Below are 27068 nucleotides of genomic sequence, written 5' to 3' on the forward strand. Positions count from 1 at the left end.
GCGGACCGACTTCCGGCTCGCGCAGTACTACCGGGTTCCGCCGCGATCGGGTTCCGCCCTCGGCACCCTGCCAGGTGGCGGAGCATCCGGTGGGGCGGGTCCGCCTCGCCTCGCGCCCTTTGCCGGGTCTCCAGCCCGGTACGTGCGGGCGGGTTCCTAGTCTCCCAAACGGGAGCGTCGCAGTCATCCGCGTGGGTCCGCCCCACACGCTCACCTGTCTCCCGCCCTGTCCCTCCCCACCTGGCCGCGCTCGCGCGCACCGCCCAGCCGCCCCGTCTCGGGGAACGGCGCCCCCACCTCGAGTCCTTCGGGCCTGGTTCCGGGCCTGGTTCCGCGTCTTCCTTCCGCGGCCCCTCGTGTTTGCGTTCTCCTGTGGTGAATGTAAACTCCCGTAAGATTTCAATCACTTCCACCAAATAAAGTGATTTGATGGCGTGCGCAGGAGTTTTTTGCAGAACGTGCCGTCACTTCCCTGTACTGATTGGTCTTCTCTGACGCTTTCACCCCAGGTTCCGTTGGAAACATGTTTTAGGGCCGGTTATTCTTCCTGAAATGAGCCTGGTGATCAGAAACCTGCAGCGAGTCATCCCCGTCAGGAGAGCGCCGCTTCGCAGTAGGATCGAGATTGCGCGGAGGATGTTAGGAGTGCAGGAATTTGACCTGGGGATCATCTGTGTTGACAACAAGCATATTCAGCGCATTAATAGAATCTACAGAGATAGAAATGTCCCAACCGATGTGCTTTCTTTTCCATTTCATGAGGTAAAAAAAAAAAAAAGTGTTCTTCTTGTCTAGCCTACCTTCCCGGAGTACGTTTCCTGTATTTTCTTTTTAAATGAGAGGGAGTCTTGTTCTGTCACCCAGGCTGGGGGCCAGTGGTGCCATCTCGGTTCACTGCAACCTCCCCTGCCTGGGTTCAGGCAATTCTCGTGCCTCAACCTCCCTGGTAGCTGGGACTACAGGCTCGAGCGACCACACCTGGCGAGTTTTCTGTTGTTGTTGTTTCGTATGTTTGGTAGAGACAGGGGTTTCACCGTGTTGGCCAAGCTACTCCTGAATTCCTGATCTGGCCTTCCCAAAGTGTTGGGATTACAGGTGTGAGCCATAGCGCCCAGCCTAAATTTCCTGTATTAATTATATCGCAGGCTAGGCTCGGTGGCACATATAAATATATATGTTACACACATGATTTTTCATTTTAATTTTGGAAATTTTCAAACAGACACAAAAGTAGAGAGAACAGTATGTTCAGCCTCTATTGATGGATGCTCATCACCCAAAGGCCACAATTACCCTGGTAAGCCAGCAGGAGAAAGAGAAGTGACTGCCAGGCGCGGTGGCTCACACCTGTAATCCCAGCACTTTGGGAGGCCAAGGTGGGTGGATCACCTGGGATCAGGAGTTTGAGATTAGCCTGGCCAACATGGTGAAACCCTGTCTCTACTAAAAATACAAAAAATTAGCTGGGCGTGGTGGCAGGCACCTGTAATCCCAGCTACTTGGGAGGCTGAGGCAAGAGAATCACTTAAACCAGAGAGATGGAGGTTGCAGTGATCCGAGATTATACCATTGCACTACAGCCTGGGCAATGAGAGTGAAACTCTGTCTCAGAAAAAAAAAAAGAAAAACAAAAGTGACTAGTGTCCACCCCCTTCCCCTCCTAATGCTCTCAGTGAATCAAAAGAAAGAAGCAAAGTGTTTCTGCAGTATTTTTGCAATTTTAAGTGGGATTCGTTAATGAATATGTGCCAATTGGAAAAATTAAAACAACACTGAAAATAAAAGAACAGACTGGAGTAAATGTTTCCAACAAACTCAGTGTGGAAGCCGTCAGGTTCTTCTCTACGTTCTGTGCATGACTCATTCAAGGCTTCCCACATTGTAGCAGCACAAATTGGAGCAACCCTTTGGGAAAGCCATTCAACCAAGAGCATTTAAAACATATGCATCCTTTAGTCCAGGAGTTGAAGATCAGCCCGGCCAACATGGTGAAACCGTGTCTCTACTAAAAATACAAAAAATTAGCTGGGCGTGGTGGCAGGCAAAGAAGTTGGGACTTAGGTGTGTCAGCAGTGACACACCCAAGACAGTAAGCTGAAAGACAGAATAAAACCAAATGCTAAATCAATTTATTTGCTGGGCCTATAACCCCAGAACTTTGGGGAGCTAAGGTGATAGGATGGATTGAGCCCAGGAGTTCAGGACCAGTCTGGACAACATAGTCAAACCTTGTTTCTACAAAAAATAAAAACACAATTAGTCGGGCATGGTGGTGTGCAAGCCTGTAGTCCCAGCTACTCAGGAGGCTGAGATGAGAGGATCATCTGAGCCCAGGAAATTGAGGCTGCAGTGAGCCAAGATCACGCCTCTGCCCTCCAGCCTGGGCCGCAGAGTGAGACCCTATCTCAAAAAGGAAAAGTTACTGTTTTCTATAACAGGAAAATTAAAGGAGCATCCTAAATATCCAGCCATAGGTGACTGGCTTAGTGTGCATGGTCCTTAAATAGTGGACTGGTCTTTGTTATAGTCTTTATGTGAAAAACGTGAAAGACTGTTTAGGACAAAATATCATGCAGAAAGAACAGGAATATACAGTTGTGTCCGTGTGATGATTTAACTCTGTAGAAGTTGCGGGTCTGTGTGATTCCGCATTGGGAGGGAGGAAGGAAATGAAAAGTTTGCCGTTTGACGAGGTGATGTCAACCTAAACCACAAACAGGCTTTAAAAGAAAAGGACGTGGCCGGGCGCGGTGGCTCCCGCCTGTGATCCCAGCACTCCGGGAGGCCGAGGTGGGCAGATCAAGGTCAAGAGATTGAGACCATCCTGGCCAACATGGTGAAAAACCATCTTTACTAAAGATACAAAAATTAGCTGGGCATGGTGGCACGTGCCTATAATCCCAGCTATTTGGGAGGCTGAGGCAGGAGTATCGCTTGAACCCAGAAGTCGGAGGTTGCGGTGAGCCGAGATCGCACCACTGCCCTCCATCCTGGTGACAGAACAAGACTCTGTCTCAAAAAAGAGAAAAGGATGTTTCTTTAGGATAGAGCCACATGCCACAGTGTATTATGTGCATATTCAGGGAGGCAGAGGAAGGCAAAGGCAGAGTCTCGCTCTGTCGCCCAGGCTGGAGTGCAGTGATGCAGTCTCAGCTCACTACAACCTCCACCTCTTAGGTTCAAGCAATTTTCCTGCCTCAGCTTCCCGAGTAGCTGGGATTACAGGCGTGAGCCACCACACCTGACTAATTTTTTTGTATTTTTAGTAGACACGTGGTTTCACCATGTTGGCCAAGCTGGTCTAGAACTCCTGACCTCAGGTGATCTACCCGCCTTGGCCTCCCGAAGTCCTGGGATAATAGGTGTGAGCCACTGCGCCCGGCCTGGCAAAGGTTTTTAAGGGAAAAATGAGGAGGATCACATAATTGCTTTGAGATAATTATCCTTGGTTACAAAGATCAATACCAAGGTTAATGCCAGTCTGAGGTGGAACAGGCACTTGCTGGGCAGATACCTTGCAGTTGTGTGTGTGTGTGTAAGGTTGTAATAGCCGTTGTGCAGGGCTGCAGTTTTTGCAGACTTTAGGGACAGTTTTTGTTATCAGGCTTAAAAGTATGAGAACCCTCTCTTCATAGCTTTCCCCAGCTCTGATGTCAGGGGAACCCTAATGGTTCCATTTTTATTCAGACAACTTTCACAATGGAACGATTTAGGGCACTTGTGCACAGTTGGCTGAGCAGCCCACCCCAACACAGGCCCAGCTGCTACCCTGGCCTTGGACGTGCAGCCTAAGAGTGATCTCGTCAGAGAGCAGGTGCTTATTTGTGTTGGGACTCTCCAGGATTAAATGTCAACCTGTGGTTGGGTTACGATTCCTGTTCTCTAAGTCCGTGTTTCCTTATTCTTAGAATCTGAAAGCAGGTGAAATTCCCCGGCCTGGTTTTCCAGATGACTACAATTTGGGAGACATTTTCCTAGGAGTGGAGTATATCTTCCAGCAGTGCAAAGAAAATGAAGATTACAATGACATCCTGACGGTAAGTGGGGTTACTGAAAGCACGTAACCTGGCTTATGGAACATGGGCCGTGCACGGGGGTCAGGATCACCACCCCACATCCACGTGTGTCCATGGCACCATAAGGGCGACTGGCGGAAGAACCTGTAAGCAGGGTGAGGAGCACCCAGCTGGGTAGGGACTGCATGCCTCTTGCCACGGTTGGAGGAGGGAGAGGACACAGTGTGAAAACACGGACACTCCCGGGGAAGCCTTCTTAGCCGTTATCTCTGGAGTAGAGCAGGCTGTGTTGAGCCAATCTAGACCTGCTGGGTCAGCTTCTTTCGGAGCTGCCAGAAGTACAGAGGGCTGGAGCCACCACCACCTTCCACATCCGTTTCTCCTCAGTGTAACCCCCCATGGATTCTGCCTGCCCACTGAACAGAGAAAACCAATTCACTGAGACTGCCGTATTGCAGTAGAGAAAGAGTTTAACACAGAGCTAGCCAAGCGCAAAGACTGGAGTTATTATTCAAATCAATCTCCCAGAGAACTCAGAGGCATGGGTTTTCATGGGTAATTTGGCAGGTAGGGGCTAGGGAATGAGTGCTGCTGATTAGCTGGGGATGGACCGTAGGGGTGTAAATGATTTTTTGTCTGCTGAGTCCACCTCTGGGTGGAGCCACAGGATCAGCTGAGTCATGAGTCTCAGGTCTGGGTGGAGTCTGTAGGTTGCCAGAACTCTAAAGTCTGAAAACCATCTCAAAAGACCAATCTTAGGTTCTACAATTATGATGTTATCTTACTGGGGAGCAACTGGGGAAGTCACAAATCTCATGACCTCTGGCTGCATGACTCCTGAGCAGAAAGGAATTAGAGCAAGGCGAGCCGGGGAAGCAAGGCCTGCTGGCTGATTCTCCTCAGAGCAGCGTTCAGGCCCCTCCCATTATCCTAATCTCGTGGCCTTTCGTTAGCTTTGCAAAGGTGGTTTTGCTCCCTGAGCAAGAAGAGGATTCGTTTTAGGGAGGGATGATTATATTCTTGATTTAAAATTAAACTGTAGGCCAGGCGCGGTGGCTCACGCCTGTAATCCCAGCACTTTGGGAGGCCGAGGCGGGTGGATCACGAGGTCAAGAGATTGAGACCATCCTGGTCAACAAGGTGAAACCCCGTCTTTACTAAAAAATACAAAAATTAGCTGGGCATGGTGGCGCGTGCCTGTAGTCCCAGCTACTCGGGAGGCTGAGGCAGGAGAATTGCTTGAACCCAGGAGGCAGAAGTTGTGGTGAGCCGAGATCACGCCATTGCACTCCAGCCTGGGTAACAAGAGCGAAACTCCATCTCAAAAATAAATATATAAATAAATAAATAAATAAAATTAAGCTGTAAACTAAATTCCTCCCATGGTTAGCTTGGCCTACACCCAGGACTGAGTGGGGACAGCCAGACTGTGAAGCTGGAGGCAAGATGGAGTCAGCCATGCTAGACTTCTCTCACTGTCATCATCTTTGCCAAGGTGATTTCAGCAGCCTAATGCAAAAAAAAAAGAAAAGAAAAGTATTCTGAAAAGCCATATATGAGTGAATCGGACTTGTCCTTTGGCTGAACAGCCACGCCCTGAATCGTCCTTGGGGATGCAAGTGCATCTGTGTGGCTTGAAGCAGAGCTTTCCAGCCAGATCCAGTGTGAAAGGGCGGACGGCTCCCTCCAGACCAGGGTGGGACTTGCCTGCCACGCACACCCTGCCAGGGAAGAGGAAGTTTCCGAGAGTGACAGGAAGTGGCCCAGCCCGAGGTTCAGCCCTGGAATCTCTGTGGCCAGCAACTGTGCTGAGGGGATGTGGACAACTGCTTCCACCTTCCCCAAACCTCCTAAGATTCTGTTCCCTGGTCTGCCCCTGGCATTCTTCCTCGGGCTCAGAGCCCTCTCCGTGGGGCTCCCTGTTCCCCTGAGTGAAGGCCAGCCCACCCTCCCAGGACCCTATCCTCATGGCCACAGGCCAGACCAGCTCTGCTCAAGGCTGGCTCTCAGCTGCAGCCTCCATCTACCCTGCCTTGTCCTCCACGTCTCTAGGCACCTCACACCAGCCCCAGGGATATCCACCGCCCAGACCTCCCTCTTCGATCCACCCAAACCCCAGGGGAGCGCTACCCCCGTGGCCCACAGGGCTCCATAAACCCCCTGGTGCCACGCTTGCTCAGCGTCCACAGGCCCTCCCTCTTCCTCCTCCTTCTCCTCCACCTCCACCAGCTCTGGGCTCCATCCTGGTGCCCCTCCCCTGTGGGCTTTAATCCAGCCCTGTGGGTCTTCCCGCCTCACCTCCCTCCAGCTCTGCCCTCATACCTCTCCTCCACTCCTGTGCCGCCTGTGCACCCACCGAAGCTCCACTCTCAGTGGTCAGTAAAATCTGGGGCCATTGGAGGCCCCGCCCTCTGACTGGGGCCCTGCCCCTCCTCGGAGGTTGAGCCTGGGGTGTGGGCTGTGCCCCTGCCTCATCCTAGGGCAGGCAGGCTGGCCCTGGCTGATGCCCCACTGCCCCCCACTCCGTGGCACCCACCCCCCTTGCCCATTGCCCCTGCGGCTGGACGTTTCCATCCTCGGGCCCCTCCCCAGCACAGTGCTGGCCCAGATTGCAATCCACATTGACTAAAGAGTCTGAAAGGCCTTGCTTTCCATTTTAGATGGGAGGGAACGGAGGCTGAGTGACTAATTCCTGCTCAGGGGTCTCTCAGCGACCCTGGGGTCCTGCTGCCACGTACCAAGAGCAGCCTGTGGCCTGGGGTGTCCCGAAGGGGCAGCTTCCTGTGGGGTCATTCTCCAGCTGGTTTGTTTTTTTTTTCACTTTTTATTTATTTATTTTTTTGGTTGTTGTTTGCTTTTTTTTTTAATTGCATTTTAGGTTTTGGGGTACATGTGAAGAACATGCAAGATTGTTGCATAGGTGCACACATGGCAGTGTGATTTGCTGCCTTCCTCCCCATCACCTATGTCTCACATTTCTCCCCATGCTCTCTCTCCCCAACTCCCCACCCCCAGCTGTCCCTCCCCTGTTTCCCCACGACAGGCCCCAGTGTGTGATGCTCCCCTCCCTGTGTCCATGTGTTCTCATTGTTCAACACCCTCCTATGAGTGAGAACATGCGGTGTTTGATTTTCTGTTCTTGTGTCAGTTGGCTGAGAATGATGGTTTCCAGGTTCATCCATGTCCCTACAAAGGACATGAACTCATCATTTTTTATGGCTGCATAATATTCCATGGTGTATATGTGCCACATTTTCCCTGTCCAGTCCATCATTGATGAGCATTTGGGTTGGTTCCAGGTCTTTGCTATTGTAAACAGTGCTGCAATGAACATTCGTGTGCATGTGTCCTTATAGTAGAACGATTTATAATCCTTTGGATATATACCCAGTAATGGGATTGCTGGGTCAAATGGAATTTCTATTTCTATGTCCTTGAGGAATCGCCACATTGTCTTCCACAATGGTTGAACTAACCAGCTGGTTTCTAAATCACTCTGACAGGTGACTGCCATCCATGGACTGTGTCACTTGCTGGGCTTCACACATCGCACAGAGGCAGAGTGGCAGCAGGTAGGAGCCCATCCTCCAGCTACTGAGGGGCTAGGAGGCCCCTGCCAGCCCACACCCTCCATTCTGACTGCCTCCCGCCCCCCAGCCGCAGGAACAGGGCCTGAGACCTGCCCTTTGTAAAAATGGCTTACGGATGTTTGCTTTCAACATCGGGCTCCCCAAATACGTTTAGCTGAACGTGTCAACTATGGGGTCTGAGCGCAGAGGCCGAGAGCCACAGTTTACTGACACTGTCAAGTGGCGCTCCGTCAAAAGGACCCCATCAGCTAGAGACGGGGCCAGACCCAGGGCGGGCGGCGGGAGCTCCCAGTGAAGCGAGCTGGATTCCCTCCCGGCCCATGCACTCTGTCTACAGAGGCAGAGGCCCACGTGGGCTCAGGTCCACGTCGTGTTTAACGCGAGCACAATCCTGTGTTAGCGAGCAAACCGTCCGTTTCTCTGAAAGTCATGAAAAACCTTTCTCATTAAAAAGAAAAAATTGGCCAGGTGTGCTGGCTCACACCTGTAATTCCAACACTTTGGGAGGCCGAGGCAGGCAGACCACGAGGTCAGGAGTTCGAGACCAGCCTGGCCAATTGGTGAAACCCCATCTCTACTAAAAAGACAAAAATTAGCCGGGTTTGGTGGCATACGCCTGTAATCCCAGCTACTCTGGAGGCTGAGGCAGGAGAATCCCTTGAACCCGGGAAGCAGAGGTTGCAGTGAGCAGAGATCACACCACTGCACTCCAGCCTGGGCAACAAAGGAGAGTCCGTCTCAAAAAGAAGAAGTCGGGCAGGCGCAGAGGCCCACACCTGTAATCCCAACACTTTGGGAGGCTGAGGTGGGCAGATCACTTCAGGTCAGGAGTTTGAGATCAGCTCGGCAAACATGGTGAAACCCCGTCTGTACTGAAAATACAAAAATGAGCTGGGCGTGGTAGGGCGAGCGTGTGGCACCAGCTACTCAGGAGGCTGAATGAAGCAGGAGAATCGCTTGAACCCAGAAGCAGAGGTTGCACCACTGCACTCCAGCCTGGGTGACAAAGGAAGGCTACGAGGCCTTGTCTCAAAAAAGGAAAAGAAAAAGTCCTTGAGGTCTTTTTTAGGCCTCTCCTGGCTGCTTCTTGCTGGGTCCACCTGGCCCTGCTCCCCTCCCCACCCCAGACGTTGCCCCGCCCCACCCACCCTACACCCCCTCTCTGGGCCTCGGCCCAGCAAGTCCAGTCCCACCCTCTGGGCCTCCAGAGCTGCCCCATTCTCCTGCGACCCCGCAAGCCCTCCTGCTTCCTACCTAGAGCACAACTGCCCTCCTCCCCTCCCTCCCCTTCCCCTCCCTTCCCTATTCCCTCCTCTCCCCTGCCCTGCGCCGGCCCTCCTCCTCTCCCCTTTCCACACCCCCCTCCCCTCCAGCGCCCCCTGCCCTCCTCCCCTCCTCCGGCCCCTTGGCAGTTCGGGCACTCACTGAACGCTGAATGCTGGCCCCGAGAAGGTGCTCGGAGTCCAGTCCCGCCCCGCGAGGGTGTCTGGGCTCCCCCAAACCCTGTGGGCGGGGCACGGGACCCTTTCCCTGGGGAGGGCCCAGCGCGCTTCTTCCCTCCAGATGTTCCAGAAGGAGAAGGCGGTGCTGGAGGAGCTGGGCCGACGCACTGGGTCCCGGCTACAGCCCTTGACCAGGGGCCTCTTCTGAGGGAGCTGCGGACCGCGTTCCTTCCGAGAGCAGGAGCGGGTGGGAGGCGGAGGCAGCCAGGTTCGCCGCTGCGCCCCAGCCCGGCAGCTCACAAAGCACCGGGGGACCCTCCTCTCTTTCTTTCACGGCACAACGGGTATTTTTCATTATTGTCAATAAAACAGTTCCGAGCTGTGGCACCGGGAGGGCGCCCGGAGTTCGGGAAATGGCGTGGACCCCGCCCGGGAGTACCGTGCAGCGCTCGCCTCCTGCCCTTCCCGGGGGCCCTGCCTGGAGCTGCGCCCTTCCCTGGAACCTGCGCTCTTCCCGGGGGCCCCTGCCTGGAGCTGCGCCCTTCCCGGGGATCCCTGCCTGGAGCTGCGCCCTTCCCGGGGATCCCTGCCTGGACCTGCGCCCTTCCCGGGGATCCCTGCCTGGACCTGCGCCCTTCCCGGGGATCCCTGCCTGGAGCTGCACCCTTCCCTGGAACCCGCGCTCTTCCCGGGGGCCCCTGCCGGCAGCCTCCGCCCCGATCGAGGAAGGGGCTGATGGGGCTCGGGTGCCGCAGCCCGTTCTTCTGTAGGAAAGGCTTGCGACAGTTCCTTTTCCTGCTTTACCTTCTGAGTATTCGAACAGCAGAGGAGTCAACTCTGGAGTTTCTGCACCAGCGCATGTGTCTTCAACGGGGCAGCGCCTCTAGGGCGCTGGTTCCGGGGCCTCCCGACCCCGCCTCCCGGCCGCGGCCCTGGGGCCCTATGTTGTGGGACCGCCTCTCAGAGACCCTGGTGAGCCCTAAAACTGGGGCTACTGCAATTATGATCATCTGTTTGTCCCATGAAATGATTTAGGGACATGAAAATGCCTCCTCACTGGACTTGCGTCCTGTCTTAGCCTGGACTTGACCCCTCGAGGACACAGGCCAGGCCCCTCTGTTCCTGGAGTCGCTGCGCCCACTGCACCCTTCGATGGAGAGGTTCTGTTTACTGTGGAACCATAGCTTAATGTCAAAAAAGTACTCCTGAAAATAGGAAACGGAGTCAGCTTTAACTCAAGCTTCTCAGAAGAACACACAGTCGAGAATCACTTTCAAGAGCCCTTAAGAGACTGAAGGGCCTGGAGACCTGCCAGCTGTGGGTGGGATTTTGGGGTGTTTGCTGTTAGAATGGAGCCCTGGGAGCCTCTGTTCACATCCTGGGGCACTCAGGGTGTGGGGAGAGCTGGCGTTACTAGGTAGTCGCTGGGCCACTGGTGCCTCCAGCAGCCCACAGCCAGTGACCGTGGGGCCCAGACCCAGCCTGGGTGGTCCCAGTCCTCCTTGGACGGGGTCTCTGATGTGCACTGGGGCTGCCCTGTGTCTCCACCATCAGTGAGTCTATCTCATTTTTTTTTTTTGAGACTGAGTGTAGCTCTGTGGCTTAGGCCGGAGTGCAGTGGTGTGATCTTGGCTCACTGCAGCCTCTGCCTCCCGGGTTCAAGCGATTCTCCTGCCTCAGCCTCCTGAATAGCTGGGATAACAGGTGTGAGCCAGCACACCCAGTTAATTTTTTTTTTTTTGTATTGTTAGTAGAGACGGGTTTCACCGTGTTGACTAGGATGGTCTGAAACTCCTGACCTCATGATCCACCTGCCTCAGCCTCCCAAAGTGCTGGGATTCCAGGTGTGAGCCACCACGCCCGGCCTACCTGTTCATCTTTATCCCCTCTGCTGTAAGGGACTGCTTGTGATTTCTGCCTTTTTTATTGTTATTTTTTTATTTGGAGGTATTATCGGTTGGAGGTATTTATATTATTGAACACAACCGTGTTTTTTTTGTTTGTTTTTGTTTTTTGAGACAGAATCTCCCTCTGTCACCCAGGCTGGAGTGCAGTGGTGTGATCTTGGCTCACTGTAACCTCTGCCTCCCAGGTTCAAGCCATTCTCCTGCCTCAGCCTCCCGAGCAGCTGGGACCACAGGTGTACACCATGACACCCTGCTAATTTTTGTGTTTTTGTAGAGACAGGGCTTCACTTTGTTTACCATGCTGGGCTTGAACTGCTGACCTCAAGTAACCTGCCCACCTCAGACTCGCAAAGCGCTGGGATTACAGGCATGAGCCATCGCACCCAGTGCAATCCTGTATTTCTTTTTTTTAGACTGATTCTCCTGCCTCAGCCTCCCAAGTAGCTGGGAGTACAGGTGTACACCACCACACCCTGCTAAGTTTTGTATTTTTAGTAGAGACAGGCGTTCACCATGTTGGCCAGGCTTGTTTCAAACTCCTGACCTCAAGTGATCCGCCGGTGTCAGCCTCTCATAGTGCTGGGGTTACAGGAGTGAGCCGCCGTGCTCAGCAACGCTGTATTGCCTGAGGTAGTGTGAGCAAGGGCCTCTGACCTGAATCTGAGGAAGGGCCGCCCATGCCCCGGCAGCATCGCCTGTTGCCTGTGCAGCGGCAGTCTCCTGCTGTGGGAACCCGGTAGTTAGGAGAGGGGGCTCACGGGTCACTGCTGCCCAGCCTGCCCTCAGCCACACTGCCCTGATTCTGGAGCAGGTCCCTCCTCATCCTCCTGCTCCCTAAGTCCCCCGGCCCTTCACCTTGTGTGTGTTCCAGATTCAGCTCCTCCTGGACTCTTGATTGGAGCTGCATTAAATCTGTAGATCTGCTGACCTCAAGGAGGCTGTGACCTGTGCATATGTGATGCCTTAGTCCCCGGGTTATTTTCACCTCCCAACGATTGTCACCCATCTTACCAGGTGTACAGGTGTGCACAATGTGCCTTGAGCCCCCACCTCCCAAACGCCCTGCTCTCCTGACCACAGGCAAGGAGGTGGGGCCATGAAAAGCCCCCACTCCTAACTACCAGCTTCCAGGCACCCAGACCCCAAAACCCCGGCCAGGCAGCCCAAGCCCACTTTCAAGGCCTGCTCTGAGCTCCTCAGCCTCCCCAGGTAGACCAAGGGGGACTGCATATGGGGGAGAGATCATCCCCTGCCCCACCCCCAGGCATCACCCCACCCCTCCTGCAGGCCAGTCAAGGCTCAGCCAGCCCAGCTGTGCCCTAACCGGACACCGCTGGATGCCAGAGCCCTTCATCCCTACGAACCCAGCAAGACCAGGCCACCCAAAGCCCACCACTTCCCACGAGGTTTCTTCCGTCTGTTGTTTTAAAAATTCTGTTGAGAAGTATTTAATAGAAGGAAATCAAAATGCCATGCTAGAAAAAACCACCGTGAAAACAGCAAATGGAGTCAGAACTTTGACTTGAGCTTTTAACGAGAGCACAGAGTCTCTGGAGTCACCTTCAAGAGGCGCAACAAGATGGTTCTGAGAAGTGTTAATGACCAGCGGCTGCGCTGGCCCGTTCAGTGCTCACACCTGTCCATCCACGTGGACTCCACGTGGCTCACCCTGGGGAGTTCTGAGGCAGGTCAGCCAGAGCGGAAGCTCCTGCAGCTCAGGGGAACTCTGGTCATCTGGTCTCGGACCTGCAAGTTTCCCAGGATGCAAACACTGGGACAGGGTCCCTCCTCCTGCAGAGCTTCAGGAATGAAGGAATGTGTCCTAATAGGAGGTGAATGAAAATTTATGCGTAATATCTAAAAATATTTAAGTACCATTAAAACAACAAGGAAACGTAATTCCAGCAAAAAAGAAAAGTAACAAGTAAAGGAATAGTCAAGGTGGCCTATCCACACGGTGAGAAGCCCTGACAGCACAGAGGAGCTGAGCTGGGAGAGGGAGCCGCCCTTGGCGCAGCCAGCGCCCACCTCTGCTTCCCGGGCACGGAAGGAAACTGAGGAGAGGGAGCCGCCCTTCCCCCACCCAGTGCCCACCCTGATTTCCAGGAACAAGGGCTGTGCAAACCAGCATGTGGCAGTGTCTGCGTTTACAGCATTGGCACGCTCCCTTTTTTTTCGTTTTAACTCAAAAGGGATCACATCCTGCACGGCTGGCTTCTTTCACTTTTTTATTTTTTGAGACAGGATCTTGCTCGTGGTCCAGTCTATAGTGCAGGGCTTCCATCACAGCTCACTGCAGCTGCCAACTCCTGGGCTCAAGCAATCCTCCCGCCTCAGCCTCCAGAGCTGCTGAGATCACAGGCGCATTCCACCGCACCTGGTTAGTTTTTAAAAAGACAGGGTCTCACTATGTGACCCAGCCTGGTCTCAAATTCCTGAGCTCAAGCCGCCTCGAGTGCTGGGATTACAGGCGTGAGCCACGCACCCTCACTTCTTTGGAGTCTGTTCCACACCTTCGGCAAACAGGCCCCAGTTATTAAGTTTGACTTTGTGGTATTTTCCCCATCAGGATGTTCAGACTTCCATGCGGCTAAAGGTATTGATTGATCTTTTCTATTCTGGCTCCTGAGCTCAAGCTTTCTTAATTTCTTTCTGAATGCAATCTTTATTTCGGGATCCTCATCTGGTGGCGTCCACGGCCTGGACTTTACCTCTGTGATGGAAGAGGGGGACCCGAGGCTCCAGGTGGGCCGGCTATGCCCTACAGGGAAGGAGGGGTCTCTGGGAGGGGCTGCTGCCCTGGGCAGGTTCACAGGCCCCTCACCACAGGGGTCCCAGAGCAAGGGATGCCACGAGCCCAGCCACCAGGCCGAAGCTGCCTGCCGCTCACCACCACCACCACTACTACCACCTGCCCCTTTCCATGGTCCTGGCACAGCCCACAGCCCGGATGAAGCCTGGGGGTGGAAGGTGCCCGGCCTGTGACTCACACTCAGGGTGGGCCAGGCATCCACGGGCTGGGGGTGGGCTGGAGGACAGTGGCAGCCCCCGGCGGCCACGCAGCGTGGTGGTGGTGGTGGTGGTGGTGCACAGCAGGCAGCTTCCGCCTGGCAGCTCGTGAGACCCCCGGGGCCACATGTGGCAGGTCCTGAAACAGATGCACCTGCGGCTCAGGACTCAGCCCAGGCTGCTTCCGCCCCCACTCCCTCCCTGTTCCTAACTGGGGCCGGGTCCCCTGTGATAGGCAGGATGGCAGGAGTCTCAGCATCCTCCCAGAGGAGGCCTCTCCCCATATCCAAACTGTGCAACCCATTTCCTCATCGGGGCTGGGATTCATGGGCATGGGGGCTTCACAGCCAGACTGCAGACCCGAGCCAGGAATGCCCTTTCAGAGCTGCACGGATGCAGAAATTTCCAGAGGAAAACCCCCCAGGCCCTCTGTCTCCTTGGCTTCGGGGTCTGCTCGGGACTGACCCTACCTGCGGGGCTGGAGGCAGGGCCTTGAGCATCCAGTTCTGCAGGACCAGCTGGTGCACCTGTGCATTCTGCAGCAGCAGCAGCTCCACCATGTCTGCAGGAGAGACCCGGGGGCCCTGAAGAAAGCTTCCATTCCTCAAATTTGTTAAGGTGACAGAGTGCGTTACAAGACCAGAGAACACGTGTCTGTGCACTGTGCAGGTCCCCGGGGCACGCTCCGAATCATGGAACGTCAAGGTCAGAGTGTAGATGTGGAAAGTTGTGTGATGGGCCCCACGGCACCCTAGGAGGCCACTCTCATCTGCCTTCCCGTCTCCTCCCCCAGGCTGCGTGGGGACCCCAGAAATGCACACCCATGTCACGGTCTCCCCCCACCTCAGAGTGTGACCTTATTTGGAAAGAGTCTTTGCAGATGTCATTAAGGATCATGAGATGGGTCAGGTGCAGTGGCTCCCGCCTGTAATCTCAGCACATTGGGAGGTCGAGGTGGGTAGATCACCTGATGTCAGCAGTTCGAGACTAGCCTGGCCAACATGGTGAAACCCCGTCTCTACTAAAAATATGAAAATTAGCCGGGCGTGGTGGCAGATGCCTGTAATCTCAGCTACTCGAGAGGCTGAGGCAGAAGAATTGCTTGGACTCAGAGGGCAGAGGTTGCAGTGAACTGAGAACGCACCACTGCACTCTAGTCTGAGTGACAAGAGTGAAACTCATCTCAAAAAAAAAAAAAATTTGCCAGGCGAGGTGGCGGACACCTGTAATCTCAGCTACTTGGGAGGCTGATGCAGGAGAATTGCTTGAACCCAAGTGGCGAAGGTTGCAGTGAGCCAAGATGATGCCAGTGTACTCCAGCCTGGGCAACAGAGGGAGATTCTGTCTCAAAAGAGAGAAAAGAACAAAGGCAGGTGCAGTGGCTCAGACCCATAATCTCAGTACTTTGGGAGGCCCAGAAAGATTTCATTTTTTTACAGTCAAACAGTTAATCCAGTTGGAATTTGTTTTGGGATAAGGAATGGGGTAAGAAATTTAACTCTGCTTTTTCTAAATAGCTAGCTACTTACTGGATATTTAATTTAGTTTTTTTTTTTTTGAGATGGAGTCTCGCTCTGTCACCCAGGCTCGAGTGCAGTGGTGCTATCTCGGCTCACTGCAACCTCCACCTCCCGGGTTCAAGTGATTCTCCTGCCTCAGCCTCCCAAGTAGCTGGGATTACAGGTGTGTAACACTGCATCCAGCCTTTTACCATTGATTTTAAATACTTAAAATATTTTTTTCTTTCTTTTTTGTAGAGATTGCATCTTGCTATGTTGCCCAGGCTGGTCTCAAGCTCCTAGGCTTAAGCGATCCTCCTGCTTCAGCCTCCCAAAGTGCTGGGATTACAGGCATGAGGCACTGGGCCAACCATTACCGCTGATTTTAAAAGCTGCCTTTTCTCTCATATGGCATACAATCATAGGCTGACCCAAGCACACACGTGCACACACACACACACACACACACACAGCTACCTCAGTGTGCTTTTTAGAACCTGACAGGCTATCACTAAAGTTCATAGTAAGGAGAGACAGGACTACCCCTTGTGATGGCACAAGCTATGCTCTCTGCCACTGCAGGGACTCCTCATACAGATCACAATAGGAATGGTATCCCCTTATGAAGTCAGGATGGCCGAGCGGTCTAAGGCGCTGCATTCAGGAATGGTATGCCCCGGATGTGGCTGTCCTGGGCCAGGCCTGGCTTGGATTGCGATATATGATAGAGCTACGGTAATGAACCAGGTCAGCACAGGGGCTGGGATAGGCAGGTCACTGGGACAGAATTGAGGACACCCGTCAGGTGATTCAGCCATTCCACACACAGATCTGCTCCTAGACTCCCAATTCATTGAGCAATGCAAATCAAATCCACAGTCAACCACCACTGCATCCTGTTGAAATGGACACGATGAGAAACACTGAGCATACCACGTGTTGCCAAGGTTGTGGATGAGGAGCACCGGCAGACATCGCGAGTGAGAACGTAAAGTGCTACAGACACTAGGGAGCAGTTTGGCAGTTTCTTTTTTTCTTTTCTTTTGAGACAGTCTCACTCTGTTACCCAGGCTGGAGTGCAGTGGCGCAATCTCGGCTCACCACAACCTCCGCCTCCGGGGTTCAGGCGATTCTCCAGCCTCAGCCTCCCGAGTAGCTGCGGTTATAGGCGTGTGCCACCATGCCTGGCTAATTTTTGTATTTTTACAGACGGAGTTTCTCCATGTTGGCCAGGCTAGTCTCAAACTTCTGACCTCAGGTGATCCACCCGCCTCAGCCTCCCAAAATGCTGGGATTACAGCCATGAGCCACTGCGCTTGGCCCTAAGCCATTTTTAAAGTAGCAGCTTAATTCTGGTTTTTGAATGGATGTTAATTGGATGAGTTGGAATTGGAGCCCGGTTATTTCACCTCCCAGTCCAGTTACCGCGTTTGTACCTCATTTCCTTCCCTATGAGATATCATTTATATAAGGATTTCTTAAAGTTAAAATTATTTTCATGTTGAGCAGTCAAAAGCTGACGCTAAGTGACCGTCCTGCCTCTAGAAATATTTTCCCTTTCAGTAGATGGTTACATCAACCACAACAACATGAATATGGAACACTTACCTTCCTTAATACTTCCTGACCTTTGAGGAGGGAAGGCCTGGGGAGGAGGCATCTGTGCTATGAGCGGCTGCTGAGGTAGCTGCTGAATGATGGTGGCAGGAGGCTGGGGGACCTAGGAACAGCCAGGTGATTAGCTGCATGTGTCCTTGAAGAAAGTGTCTGCAGTATCTACCACCCATCAAGCACCCACCCATCCATCCACCCACACATCATTCATGCAACCAACCATTCCCCCCACTCATCCACCCATCCATCCATCCATCCATCCATCCATCCACCCACCCATCCATGCATCCCAACCAACCATCCACCCACCCATCATTCATGCAACCAACCATCCCCCCCACTCATCCACCCATCCACCCATCCATCCATCCACCCACCCATCCATGCATCCCAACCAACCATCCACCCACCCATCATTCATGCAACCAACCATCCCCCCCACCCATCCACCCATCCACCCATCCATCCATCCACCCACCCATCCATGCATCCCAACCAACCATCCACCCACCCATCATTCATGCAACCAACCATTCCCCCCACTCATCCACCCATCCATCCATCCACCCACCCACCCATCCATGCATCCACCCACCCATCCATGCATCCCAACCAACCATCCACCCACCCATCATTCATGCAACCAACCATTCCCCCCACTCATCCACCCATCCATCCATCCATCCATCCACCCATCCACCCATCCATCCATCCACCCACCCATCCATGCATCCCAACCAACCATCCACCCACCCATCATTCATGCAACCAACCATCCCCCCCACTCATCCACCCATCCACCCATCCATCCATCCACCCACCCATCCATGCATCCCAACCAACCATCCACCCACCCATCATTCATGCAACCAACCATTCCCCCCACTCATCCACCCATCCATCCATCCATCCATCCACCCACCCACCCATCCATGCATCCCAACCAACCATCCACCCACCCATCATTCATGCAACCAACCATCCCCCCCACTCATCCACCCATCCACCCATCCATCCATCCACCCACCCATCCATGCATCCCAACCAACCATCCACCCACCCATCATTCATGCAACCAACCATCCCCCCCACTCATCCACCCATCCACCCATCCATCCATCCACCCACCCATCCATGCATCCCAACCAACCATCCACCCACCCATCATTCATGCAACCAACCATTCCCCCCACTCATCCACCCATCCATCCATCCATCCATCCACCCACCCACCCATCCATGCATCCCAACCAACCATCCACCCACCCATCATTCATGCAACCAACCATCCCCCCCACTCATCCACCCATCCACCCATCCATCCATCCACCCACCCATCCATGCATCCCAACCAACCATCCACCCACCCATCATTCATGCAACCAACCATCCCCCCCACTCATCCACCCATCCACCCATCCATCCATCCACCCACCCATCCATGCATCCCAACCAACCATCCACCCACCCATCATTCATGCAACCAACCATCCCCCCCACTCATCCACCCATCCATCCATCCATCCAGGGAGAACTTTAAATGATTAACCCCAGACACTGAATAGACAGTTGAATGAAAAGGTATTTCGATCTAGATATCACTCAGGACGTAGTTTTAATGTTTCCCACATTTCCTGTCTTTAGCAGGGTGGGCTGAGGCCTGGTTCCACTAATTCTGCTTTAATAGGAGGAGCATCCGACACTTGGTACGGTCAGTCATTTCAATCGTGGCCATTTTCATGGGGATGCAGGGCTGGCTCGTTGTGGCTCTCATCTGTATCTCCCTAATGGCGGGTGGTGTTGGGCATTTCAGGCCGACCTGTGTGTAGGATGGCCACATCCCAGCAGGTGTTCTCAACTGTGTCCCAGTGACCTCTCTGTCCCAGCCCCCATGACAACTTGGTTAATTACTGTACTCCATCATACACTGTAGAACATGTCACGAAAATAAACTTTGGTTTCTCTTCTGAGTAAAAATACAGCCGTTTGCGCGTGAAAGGCCTTCTGTTTCATCTTCTAGCTGCGTGAGGCTGCGTGGCCACCCCTTGTTCCTCAGCTCACAGAAAGGACGGCAGAGACCAGGAGCTGGCAAACTTTTGTCAAGGGCTAGATGGTAAACGGCTTCCACTGAGGACACACTGTTAGCTGCAGCGCTTGAGTCGGCCACTGCAGTATGAACGCAGCTACAGTGTGGGAACAAATGGGCCTGGCCCAATCAAACTTGATTTATGAACACTAAAATCTGCATTTCATATAGTCTTCATGTGTTGCAAAGTGTTATTATTTCATTGGGTTATCCCCCCAAACATTTAAAAATGGAAAACCATGCTTGGCTGGCAGGTTGCATGAGAACAGGAGGCAGGCCAGCTCTGGTCTGAAGCTGTGGCTTTCTTACAGCAGCCGTGCCCGTCCTGGCTGACGGGACCTTCTACCACAGGGGCGCTGAGTCCAGCTGCCAGGAAGTTCATCTCAGTGAGGAGCCCCTGCTCACCCGCCTGGTGTCACCGGGGCTGAGAGGGAAACCTGCAGGCCTAACTGGTCCTGATGAATACATGTAAGTGCACACGTGTTTGGGATGAGGAAAATGGGAGGTCCACACCAATGAACCCCCAAACTCCCTTCTGTCCCGGAAGGAGGTTCCTGGTGCTGGAAGACAGGAAGGCACAGGCTGGGGATACCCAGTACCTGGTGAAGGCCGCCCTTCTGCAGGGGAAGGGTCTGGGGCAGGTCCCTCAGAGGCTGCCCTTTGCTCTGTACCCTCCGCCAAGCATGTGCTGCTGCCGGGGGCCCTCCCAAAGGGCAAAGCCTTCCAGGTCATAGGCCCTGCTGACCCGCCCAGAAACTCCCACCTCAGCCTCTTCTCTGCCACCCTCCCTGCACCCCAGTCACACGAATGCCACCAAAGCCTTGGCCTCCGGGCCCCCAGCTTCCATTCCACCTCTGGGTGCCTGGTTTCCCTCTGATCCATGTTTTGCTTCAGAAAGTCAAAGTTGTTTTCTGCTGCTTACAACCTGGAAGGCTGAACAGCTGCAGGAAGCTCTCAGAAGTGGAGCACTATTTGCCTTGGACATTGTGCCCTTGACAGTGGGGCCTTAGGTGTCATCTGGTGGTGATAAAGTCTGGTTTTTTTTTTTTTTTTTTGGAGATGCTCTTCCCAGGTTCAAGCAATTCTCCTGCCTCAGCCTCTCAAGTAGCTGGGACTACAGGTGTGTGCCACCATTCCCAGCTAATTTTTGTATTTTTAGTAGAGACAGGTTTTCGCTTTGTTGGCCAGGCTGGTCTCAAACTCCTGACCTCGGGTGATCTGCCTGCCTGGGCCTCTCAAACTGTTGGGATTACAGGCGTGAGCCACCGCACCGGGCAAGTAATAGAGATTTGGGGAGGTGACACACTTCCCCAAATTCAGGGCCCTCTGGTTGCTGAGCTCTCCTGGTACTTCTACCCCTAATGTGACATTTAGGGCCAGGGCCAGGGTTTGGGAGACAGAGCTGAGCCCCAGCCTCCCTCTGTGATGAGGGATAAGCATTCCAGGGAGGCCCGAGGAACAGTGCCCAGGCAGGGAAATGCAGCAGCTGTTGGCCCCTCCAAGGGTGGGCCTTGGAAGGATGGGGGTGACGAGGCAGCCTTGCTGCCAGTGCAGTGTCTCCCACCTTCTGTAAAATCTTTTTTTTTTTTTTTTTTTTGAGTTGGAGTTTCGCTCTTGTTACCCAGGCTGGAGTGCAATGGCGCGATCTCGGCTCACCGCAACCTCTGCCTCCTGGGTTCAGGCAATTCTCCTGCCTCAGCCTCCCGAGTAGCTGGGATTACAGGCGAGCGCCACCATGCCCAGCTAATTTTTGTATTTTTAGTAGAGACGGGGTTTCACCTTGTTGATCAGGATGGTCTCGATCTCTTGACCTCGTGATCCACCCGCCTCGGCCTCCCAAAGTGCTGGGATTATAGGCGTGAGCCACTGCGCCCGGCATTTTTTTGTTTTTTTTTTGAGACGGAGTCTCCCACTGTCACCTGGGCTGGGCCTTGAGGGCTCACGCAATTCTCCTGCCTCAGCCTCCCGAGTAGCTGGGATTAGGGGCATACACCACCACACCTGGCTAATTTTTTGTATTTTTAGTAGAAACGGGTTTTACTATGTTGGCCAGACTGGTCTCGAACTCCTGACCTCATAACCCGCCCGCCTTGGCCTCCCAAAGTGCTGGAATTACAGGCATGAGCCACCGAGCCCGGCCTTCTGTAAATCTTAATTCAGCGCCCGCCTCCCACTCTCAGATGTGCTCCTCGCCCTCGCCCTCTCACCGTGGGCAGGATGATCCTTGGCGGGTCTGGGGTCAGCGGAGGTGGGGAGGCAGGCAGGACGCCTGTGGGGGTCAGCTCTGGGGGCAGGGCTGACCCGAGGGCTCCTCTGCTTGCCGCACTCCAGGCCTGGGCCCGAGAAAGCTCGTCCAGGAGGTGCTGTTCCTACAAGGCCAATGCAGAGCCGCTGCACGCCGGGGAAGGGGAGCCTGAACACCACAGAGGCGCCCCCAGCCTCAGGCTCAGGCCCCTCTCTGGGCAGGATGGCGGTGGCCGGAAGACCCTTCAAGGGGTTGCGCATGAGGGTGGCACTGCTAAAATTTACCAAATCACGTCCGCTTGTCTCCAGTTGTTTTCTTTTCCCAGCCAACAGGGTCTGTTCTCTCTTTCAAGTCAGTTTCAGGCCAACTGGCTGCAAAGATCTCCCGGCTAGAACAGTGGCCCCGCCTCCCGGGCATCTCCGCCACTCAGAGGCGTATTTGCTGAGTGCCATCGGAGCAAACCTCCCGGCATCCTAGAATTCCAGGTCCTCCTGGAACTGGGCCCCTACTCCACATTTCCAGCCCTGATGGAAACTTGCACTCAGGCGGGTCTCTAAGCTAACAGTGGCCTTGCTGGGGCCTGGCCCTGAGAGTCCGGAAAGGTCTTCCCCTCACCTCTGACCTGTGCCATAAGGCTGAGCAGCGTCTCTCCCACAGTGAGCTCTGCCACAGTGAGCTCAGCCGGCTTTGCTCAGCGGGTGCAGGGCTTACCTGGAGTCTCTGCAGAAGCTCCCTCCTTCTCTTCAGAGCAGTCTGCAGGGCATCGTCTGACCGGTCCTCATTTCCTGGAGGGAAAACACCTGCTTGCTCACAGAGGCACACGCAGAGGCTGTCGCTGCAAGCACTCGGACAGCACTGCACCCGTGCAGAATGCCCCGCCTCACCCACTCTCCTGGGATGGGGGCGGCCTGGGAGGCTCCTGGGCTCAGGTTATCCCAGAGAAAGAGGGACCCGTGGTGGGTAAGGAGGGCAAGGGCAGCATCAGGGGAGGGGCAACCCAGGGAACTCAGTGTCGGAGTCTGGCCTGTGGTCATCTCGTTCCTGGAAGGGAGGCTGACGTCACACGGCCAGATTCCTGAGTACTTTCGTACAGAGTCCCTGGGCTCCAGGAGGCCAAGGCTTCTACGGGGCTGGCTGCAGCCTGACCTTGGCCACCCGGAGCCACCCTCCGGCCCCAAGCAGTCCAGAGTCTGGTCTGACCCCCAAGTGTCTGCAAGTCCCTCTAGTCTGCCCCTCAGTCTGGGCGAGGTGGCTCCTGCCTGTGATCTCAACTCTGGAAGGTTGAGCTGGGAGGACTGATCTCAGGAGGTTGAGGGTGCAGTGAGTTATGATCATGCCACACCACACTCCAGCCTGGGCAACAGAGCGAGACCAACCCTGTCTCAGGAAAAAAAAAAAGTCTGGCCAGGTGCAGTGACTCACACCTGTAATCTCAGCACTTTGGGAGGCTGAGGTGAGCGGATCACTTCAGATCAGGAGTTTGAGTCCAGCCTGGCCAACATGGCAAAACCCCGTCTCTACTGAAAATACAAAAGTTAGCCGGACATGGTGGTGCACACCTGTAGTCCCAGCTACTCGGGAGGCTGAGGCAGGAGAACTGTTTGAACCTGAGAGGCAGAGGTTGCGGTGAGCTGAGATCGCCACTGCACTCCAGCCCAGGTGACAGAGTGTGTCTCCTTCTCAAAAAAAACCAAAAAAAAAGTCTATACTCCTTGGGGGAGGGTCTGCACTCAAGAGAAGGCTCCGGAAGGTGAGGGGCAGGGTTCTGGCCTCCTTTCCCTTCGGCACAGGGGTCCTGCCCCTCACCCAGCATCACACTGGAGCGGGGCTGCTGGAAACCCCAGTCAGTCCTTGGGGCTCCCCAAAGCCTCTGCCCCAGGCACTGGTTGCCATTCTGTCACCTCTCACTGGCTGTGCAGACCTGGTTTGGGACTTTCTCTCTCTCTATTTGAGACTCAGCTCTGCCCGTGGCAGCTGCCCCCACAGCTCACAGGTTGCCCCATGTTCCAAAGAACAGGAAATGTTCCTTTGGCCTCCTCAGCTCCTCCCCAGAGGTCTCCAGGCAGCAGTGAGGACAGCAGCCCCTCCCCAACCAACGGGCAAGCTCAGCCTCCGGAACCAGAGCATCTGGGTCTGACCCGGGTGTGACCACTTCCAGGCTGAGCGACCCCGGACAGGTCAGCCAACCTCTCTCTGCCTCCATTTTCTCATCTGCAAAGTGGGAACGGTGAAGGCGCCCCCTTTTGGGGTCTGCAGACTAAAGGTGATAAGGAATGGGGATGTCTTCAACTCTGAATGTAAAGGAAATGAATTAAGGACGGTCTCGCTATAGCAGGAGTGGGGGTGATTCCCGGAGCTGCCGTCCCCACCTCCCTGGAGAGGCTACACTCGCGCCCGTCTGTGCTGGTTCCAAGCAGCCCAGCGCTGTCACCTGGCTCGAGGCGGAGGCCCTCAGGCCCCCCTTCCATGTTCTCCCGTTCTTGCTCCAGCTTCTGTGAGAAAGAGACCGTGACAGGGACACTGGCTCCAGGCAAAGGCCCTGTGTGCTCCAGGAACGACTAAGAGGCTTTCTGAGTGAACAGAACCGTACGTCGGGAGTAACCCAGCCCCTCCAGGGCCAAAAGGTGGGAGGTGAGCCCCTCCGAGGATCTCCTCTGTGAGCCTGACCTCCAGCGAATGCTCCATCTGCAGGTCTAACGATGGATGCTGTGAGTGGCCCCTTCAGGCAGATTTCTGAAGAGCAACCCCGGGAGAGAGCTGGTGAGGCCTTCAGGCTTCCCAGCCAGTGCACGCCTGGATCACCCCCACCTGGACCCTGAGCTGAGCAGCTAGCGACTGGACGTGTCCTAGGGCAAGTCCCTCCCACGGCGGCAGTGGGCCAGGATGCAGGGTGCGGAGTGCGGGGCTGGCAAAAGGCAGGCAGCAGGTCCCTCGGGCAGCAGGAGGGGGAACAGTGCAGGCAGGGGGTGCAGAGGAGCCCCCGGCACCAAGGCCCCCCGGACCCTGTGCTCAGTGGCCCAGGAGGACAGGCAGGCAGATCATGGGCCACCCAGTCTGAGGATGGGTCCACTGCACCGCCAGCCCCGGGCCCAGCCCTTGGGACCCTGCATTCTGCCCCTGCAGGGCTGTCTCGGAGTCCCTCCAATGCTGCAGCCCGGAGTTGTTAAAAACAGGAGCATCCCGGGCTCTGCCTTACCTGTCTCAAGAGCTTCAGCGTCAGTCGGGTCAGTTGCTCTGCTGCTGCTGAGTCCAGCATGGTGGGAGCTCCAGGAGAGGACAGTAATGGGCAGGGGAGGCCGCAGCCCACCTCCCTCCCTGGTTCTGTTACTCGCAGGAGAGAAGTGCTCAGCAGGAGCCCAAGCACCAGTGTGGCCTAACCTCCTGGAAACCAGCCCCAGGGGAGAGAAGAGCCACACGCTCCCTGGACTGCCGCGCCCCACAGGCCACCGCTGGGCGCCACATGGCAGTTGCCAGGCTGCCAGACGCAGGGAGGCCCCAGGTTGCCAGGTTTCCACTTCGCGTCCTTAGGCTGCTACCTGTAAACACTCGTCCCCAGGTGTGGCCGGCTGGGCTTCATGGGAAGGCAAAAAAGCGGGCAGCAGCTGAGGCAGGGGGCAGCGCTCTCAGACCTGGGGGAAGGGGACAGCCGTGACCCCCATGCACCACCAGCCTCAGGACCCAGCCCAGAAGAACCTGTGTGTGGGGGGGGCGGAGGGCGCCCCACCTCTGTGCACTGCCTCCAGGGCGTTGGCGGCTCCTCCCCTCCTAGGGACCCTCAGAGCTAGGAGGGAGGGCAGTTCCTCAACTGGGAGGACAAGGTGGGGAGACTGCCTACCAAGTTGTTCAGGAAATTCCAGGCGCAAAAGGGGCGGGACACAGAAGGGGTCATGACCTGCAGAGGGGCTGGGCTTCAGCAGGACCAGGCAAGGAGCCAGGTGTGCAGGAAGCTTCGCAGAGGGCAGACACAAGTCAGGAGTGTGGTCTGCACTTGGCTGGGCATTAAACTCCACATTGACGAGTTAGTCAATCCCACTGAGCAAGCAGACTGACATCTGGGGGATGTCAGCAGCAGGAGGCCAGACCTGTGGACCCGAGGGGCGGAGGTTAGCACCCTCCTCAGTGCAGCTGACCCAGAAACTTGCCTCAGTGGCCAAAATTGCCCTCAGTTTTGTAAATGGCCATGTCCATCAGTATCTATGCTTGTGTGCCTATCCTGTCTCCCGACCCACATCCATGTGGGCCTGGAGCTGGCCCAGTGAGTGAGAGGGTGAAGGCCAGCCAGCCCATAGGAGGTCATGCTCACAGAGGCAGCTCATGGAGGAGATCCTCAGAGGGGCTCACCTCCTCCCACCTGTTGGCCCCGGAGAGGCTCGGTTACCCTGTAATAGAGTTCAATTCACCTTACCCTGGAGGCCATCTAACCAGAAATGAAGGCAGCATGAAACCAGGCCTTACCCTCCCTCCAGGCCTGTGGAGGTTGTGGGCTGGGATCACATGCCCTGCTGGTGCCCACACGTTTCCAGATGGCAGTCAGGGGTCCTCAAGCGTGCTGCTGCTCGTGAGCAGACTGTGGCCCCACGTTTAAGATCACGACTGTAATATCGGTGCTTTGGGAGAACAAGGCAGAAGGATCACTTAAGCCCACGAGTTCGAGACCAGGCTGCACAACATAGCAAGACCCCCAGCTCTACAAAAAATAAAAATAAAAAAAAGAACCCAGCTCTTGTCCATGGTCATTAACGGTGACAGTCTGGGGAGACATTTAAACAGCTCTGAGTGTGCACAGAACGAAAACCAGGATAATTTAGTTAGGTAACTGTATAGAGCGCCCTTGATATAAGTGACCCCATCTGAGAAAAAGACTCCATCTTACTTTTTTTTTGAGATGGAGTTTCGCTCTTGGTGCCCAGGCTGGTGTGCAGTGGTGGTGCGATCTCAGCTCACTGCAACCTCTGCCTCCTGGGTTTAAGTGGTTCTCCAGCCTCAGTCTCCCAAGTAGCTGGGACTACAGGCTTGCAGGACCATGCCCAGATAATTTTTGTATTTTTGGTAGAGACAGGGTTTCACCACATTGCCCAGGCTGACCTTGAACTCCTGACCTCAAGTGATCCATCACCTCAGCCTCCCAAAGTGCTGGGATTACAGGCATGAACCATTGCACCTGACCCTGATACCTTTTAAAATGTAAGATAGGCCAGGTGTGGTGGCTCATGCCTGTAATCCCAGCACTTTGGGAGACTGAGGCAGGCGGATCACTTGAGGTCAGGCATTCAAGACCAACTGGGCAATATGGCAAAACCTCGGTCTCCACAAAATATACAAAAATTAGCCAGACGTGGTGGTGGGTGCCTGTAGTCCCAGCTACTTGGGAGGCTGAGGCAGGAGAATCACTTGAACCCGAAAGGTGGAGGCTGCAGTTGAGTTGAGATTGCACCACTGCACTGCAGCCTGGGCCACAGAGTGAGACTCTTGTCTCAAAAGGCCACCAGGGACCAAATGTTTGCCTAATCGGTAGAGACTGCACCCACCCAGGTAAGGGCATAAACAAGCACACTCTTACTATCGGTCCTCACCAGAGTACTCTATGGCCATGCAGAGCAGAACTCCACCAGGTCAAAGCAGCTGTACAGACACGGTCTTGCTGTCGCTCGTGGGAAGAA

At 54.7% G+C, this 27068-nt stretch overlaps 3 protein-coding genes across 6 annotated transcripts in view; 1 reads left to right on the plus strand and 2 right to left on the minus strand.

Moving 5' to 3' along the window:
- Nucleotides 1-599, minus strand: part of MCM3AP (minichromosome maintenance complex component 3 associated protein) — a 53635-nt gene extending 53036 nt beyond the window's left edge. Inside the window, exon 1 of the mRNA XM_064380275.1 lies at nucleotides 298-599. The gene's annotated coding sequence lies outside the window, so the exon portion shown is untranslated. The remainder of the gene's footprint in view (nucleotides 1-297) is intronic.
- YBEY (ybeY metalloendoribonuclease) lies at nucleotides 101-13939 on the plus strand. 4 transcript variants are annotated; one of them, XM_064380278.1, is made up of 5 exons: nucleotides 101-138; nucleotides 510-762; nucleotides 3909-4037; nucleotides 7520-7588; nucleotides 11827-13939. In XM_064380278.1, the coding sequence occupies exons 2-5, from the start codon at nucleotides 553-555 to the stop codon at nucleotides 11848-11850; spliced, it is 432 nt and encodes a 143-aa protein (XP_064236348.1). In that variant the 5' UTR covers nucleotides 101-138; nucleotides 510-552; the 3' UTR covers nucleotides 11851-13939. The 4 variants fall into 4 exon arrangements, with proteins under 4 accessions (XP_064236348.1, XP_012293037.1, XP_012293036.2 ...); XM_012437614.3 differs by lacking the exon at nucleotides 11827-13939 and adding an exon at nucleotides 9170-9582; XM_012437613.3 differs by lacking the exon at nucleotides 11827-13939 and having other exon boundaries at nucleotides 7520-9163.
- On the minus strand, nucleotides 13878-24679 carry CUNH21orf58 (chromosome unknown C21orf58 homolog). The gene is made up of 7 exons (XM_064380277.1): nucleotides 24605-24679; nucleotides 23840-23900; nucleotides 22120-22193; nucleotides 21371-21532; nucleotides 17072-17183; nucleotides 14435-14526; nucleotides 13878-14103 (listed from the first exon to the last, which is right to left on the minus strand). The coding sequence occupies exons 1-7, from the start codon at nucleotides 24662-24664 to the stop codon at nucleotides 13948-13950; spliced, it is 717 nt and encodes a 238-aa protein (XP_064236347.1). The 5' UTR covers nucleotides 24665-24679; the 3' UTR covers nucleotides 13878-13947.
- Between the last annotated feature and the right edge of the window lie 2389 nt (nucleotides 24680-27068).

The sequence above is a fragment of the Aotus nancymaae genome, unplaced genomic scaffold, assembly GCF_030222135.1.
Source record: "Aotus nancymaae isolate 86718 unplaced genomic scaffold, 86718_ANA_hifiasm-v0.15.2.pri h1tg000022l_1, whole genome shotgun sequence".
In the NCBI taxonomy this organism is placed as follows: Eukaryota; Metazoa; Chordata; class Mammalia; order Primates; family Aotidae; genus Aotus; species Aotus nancymaae.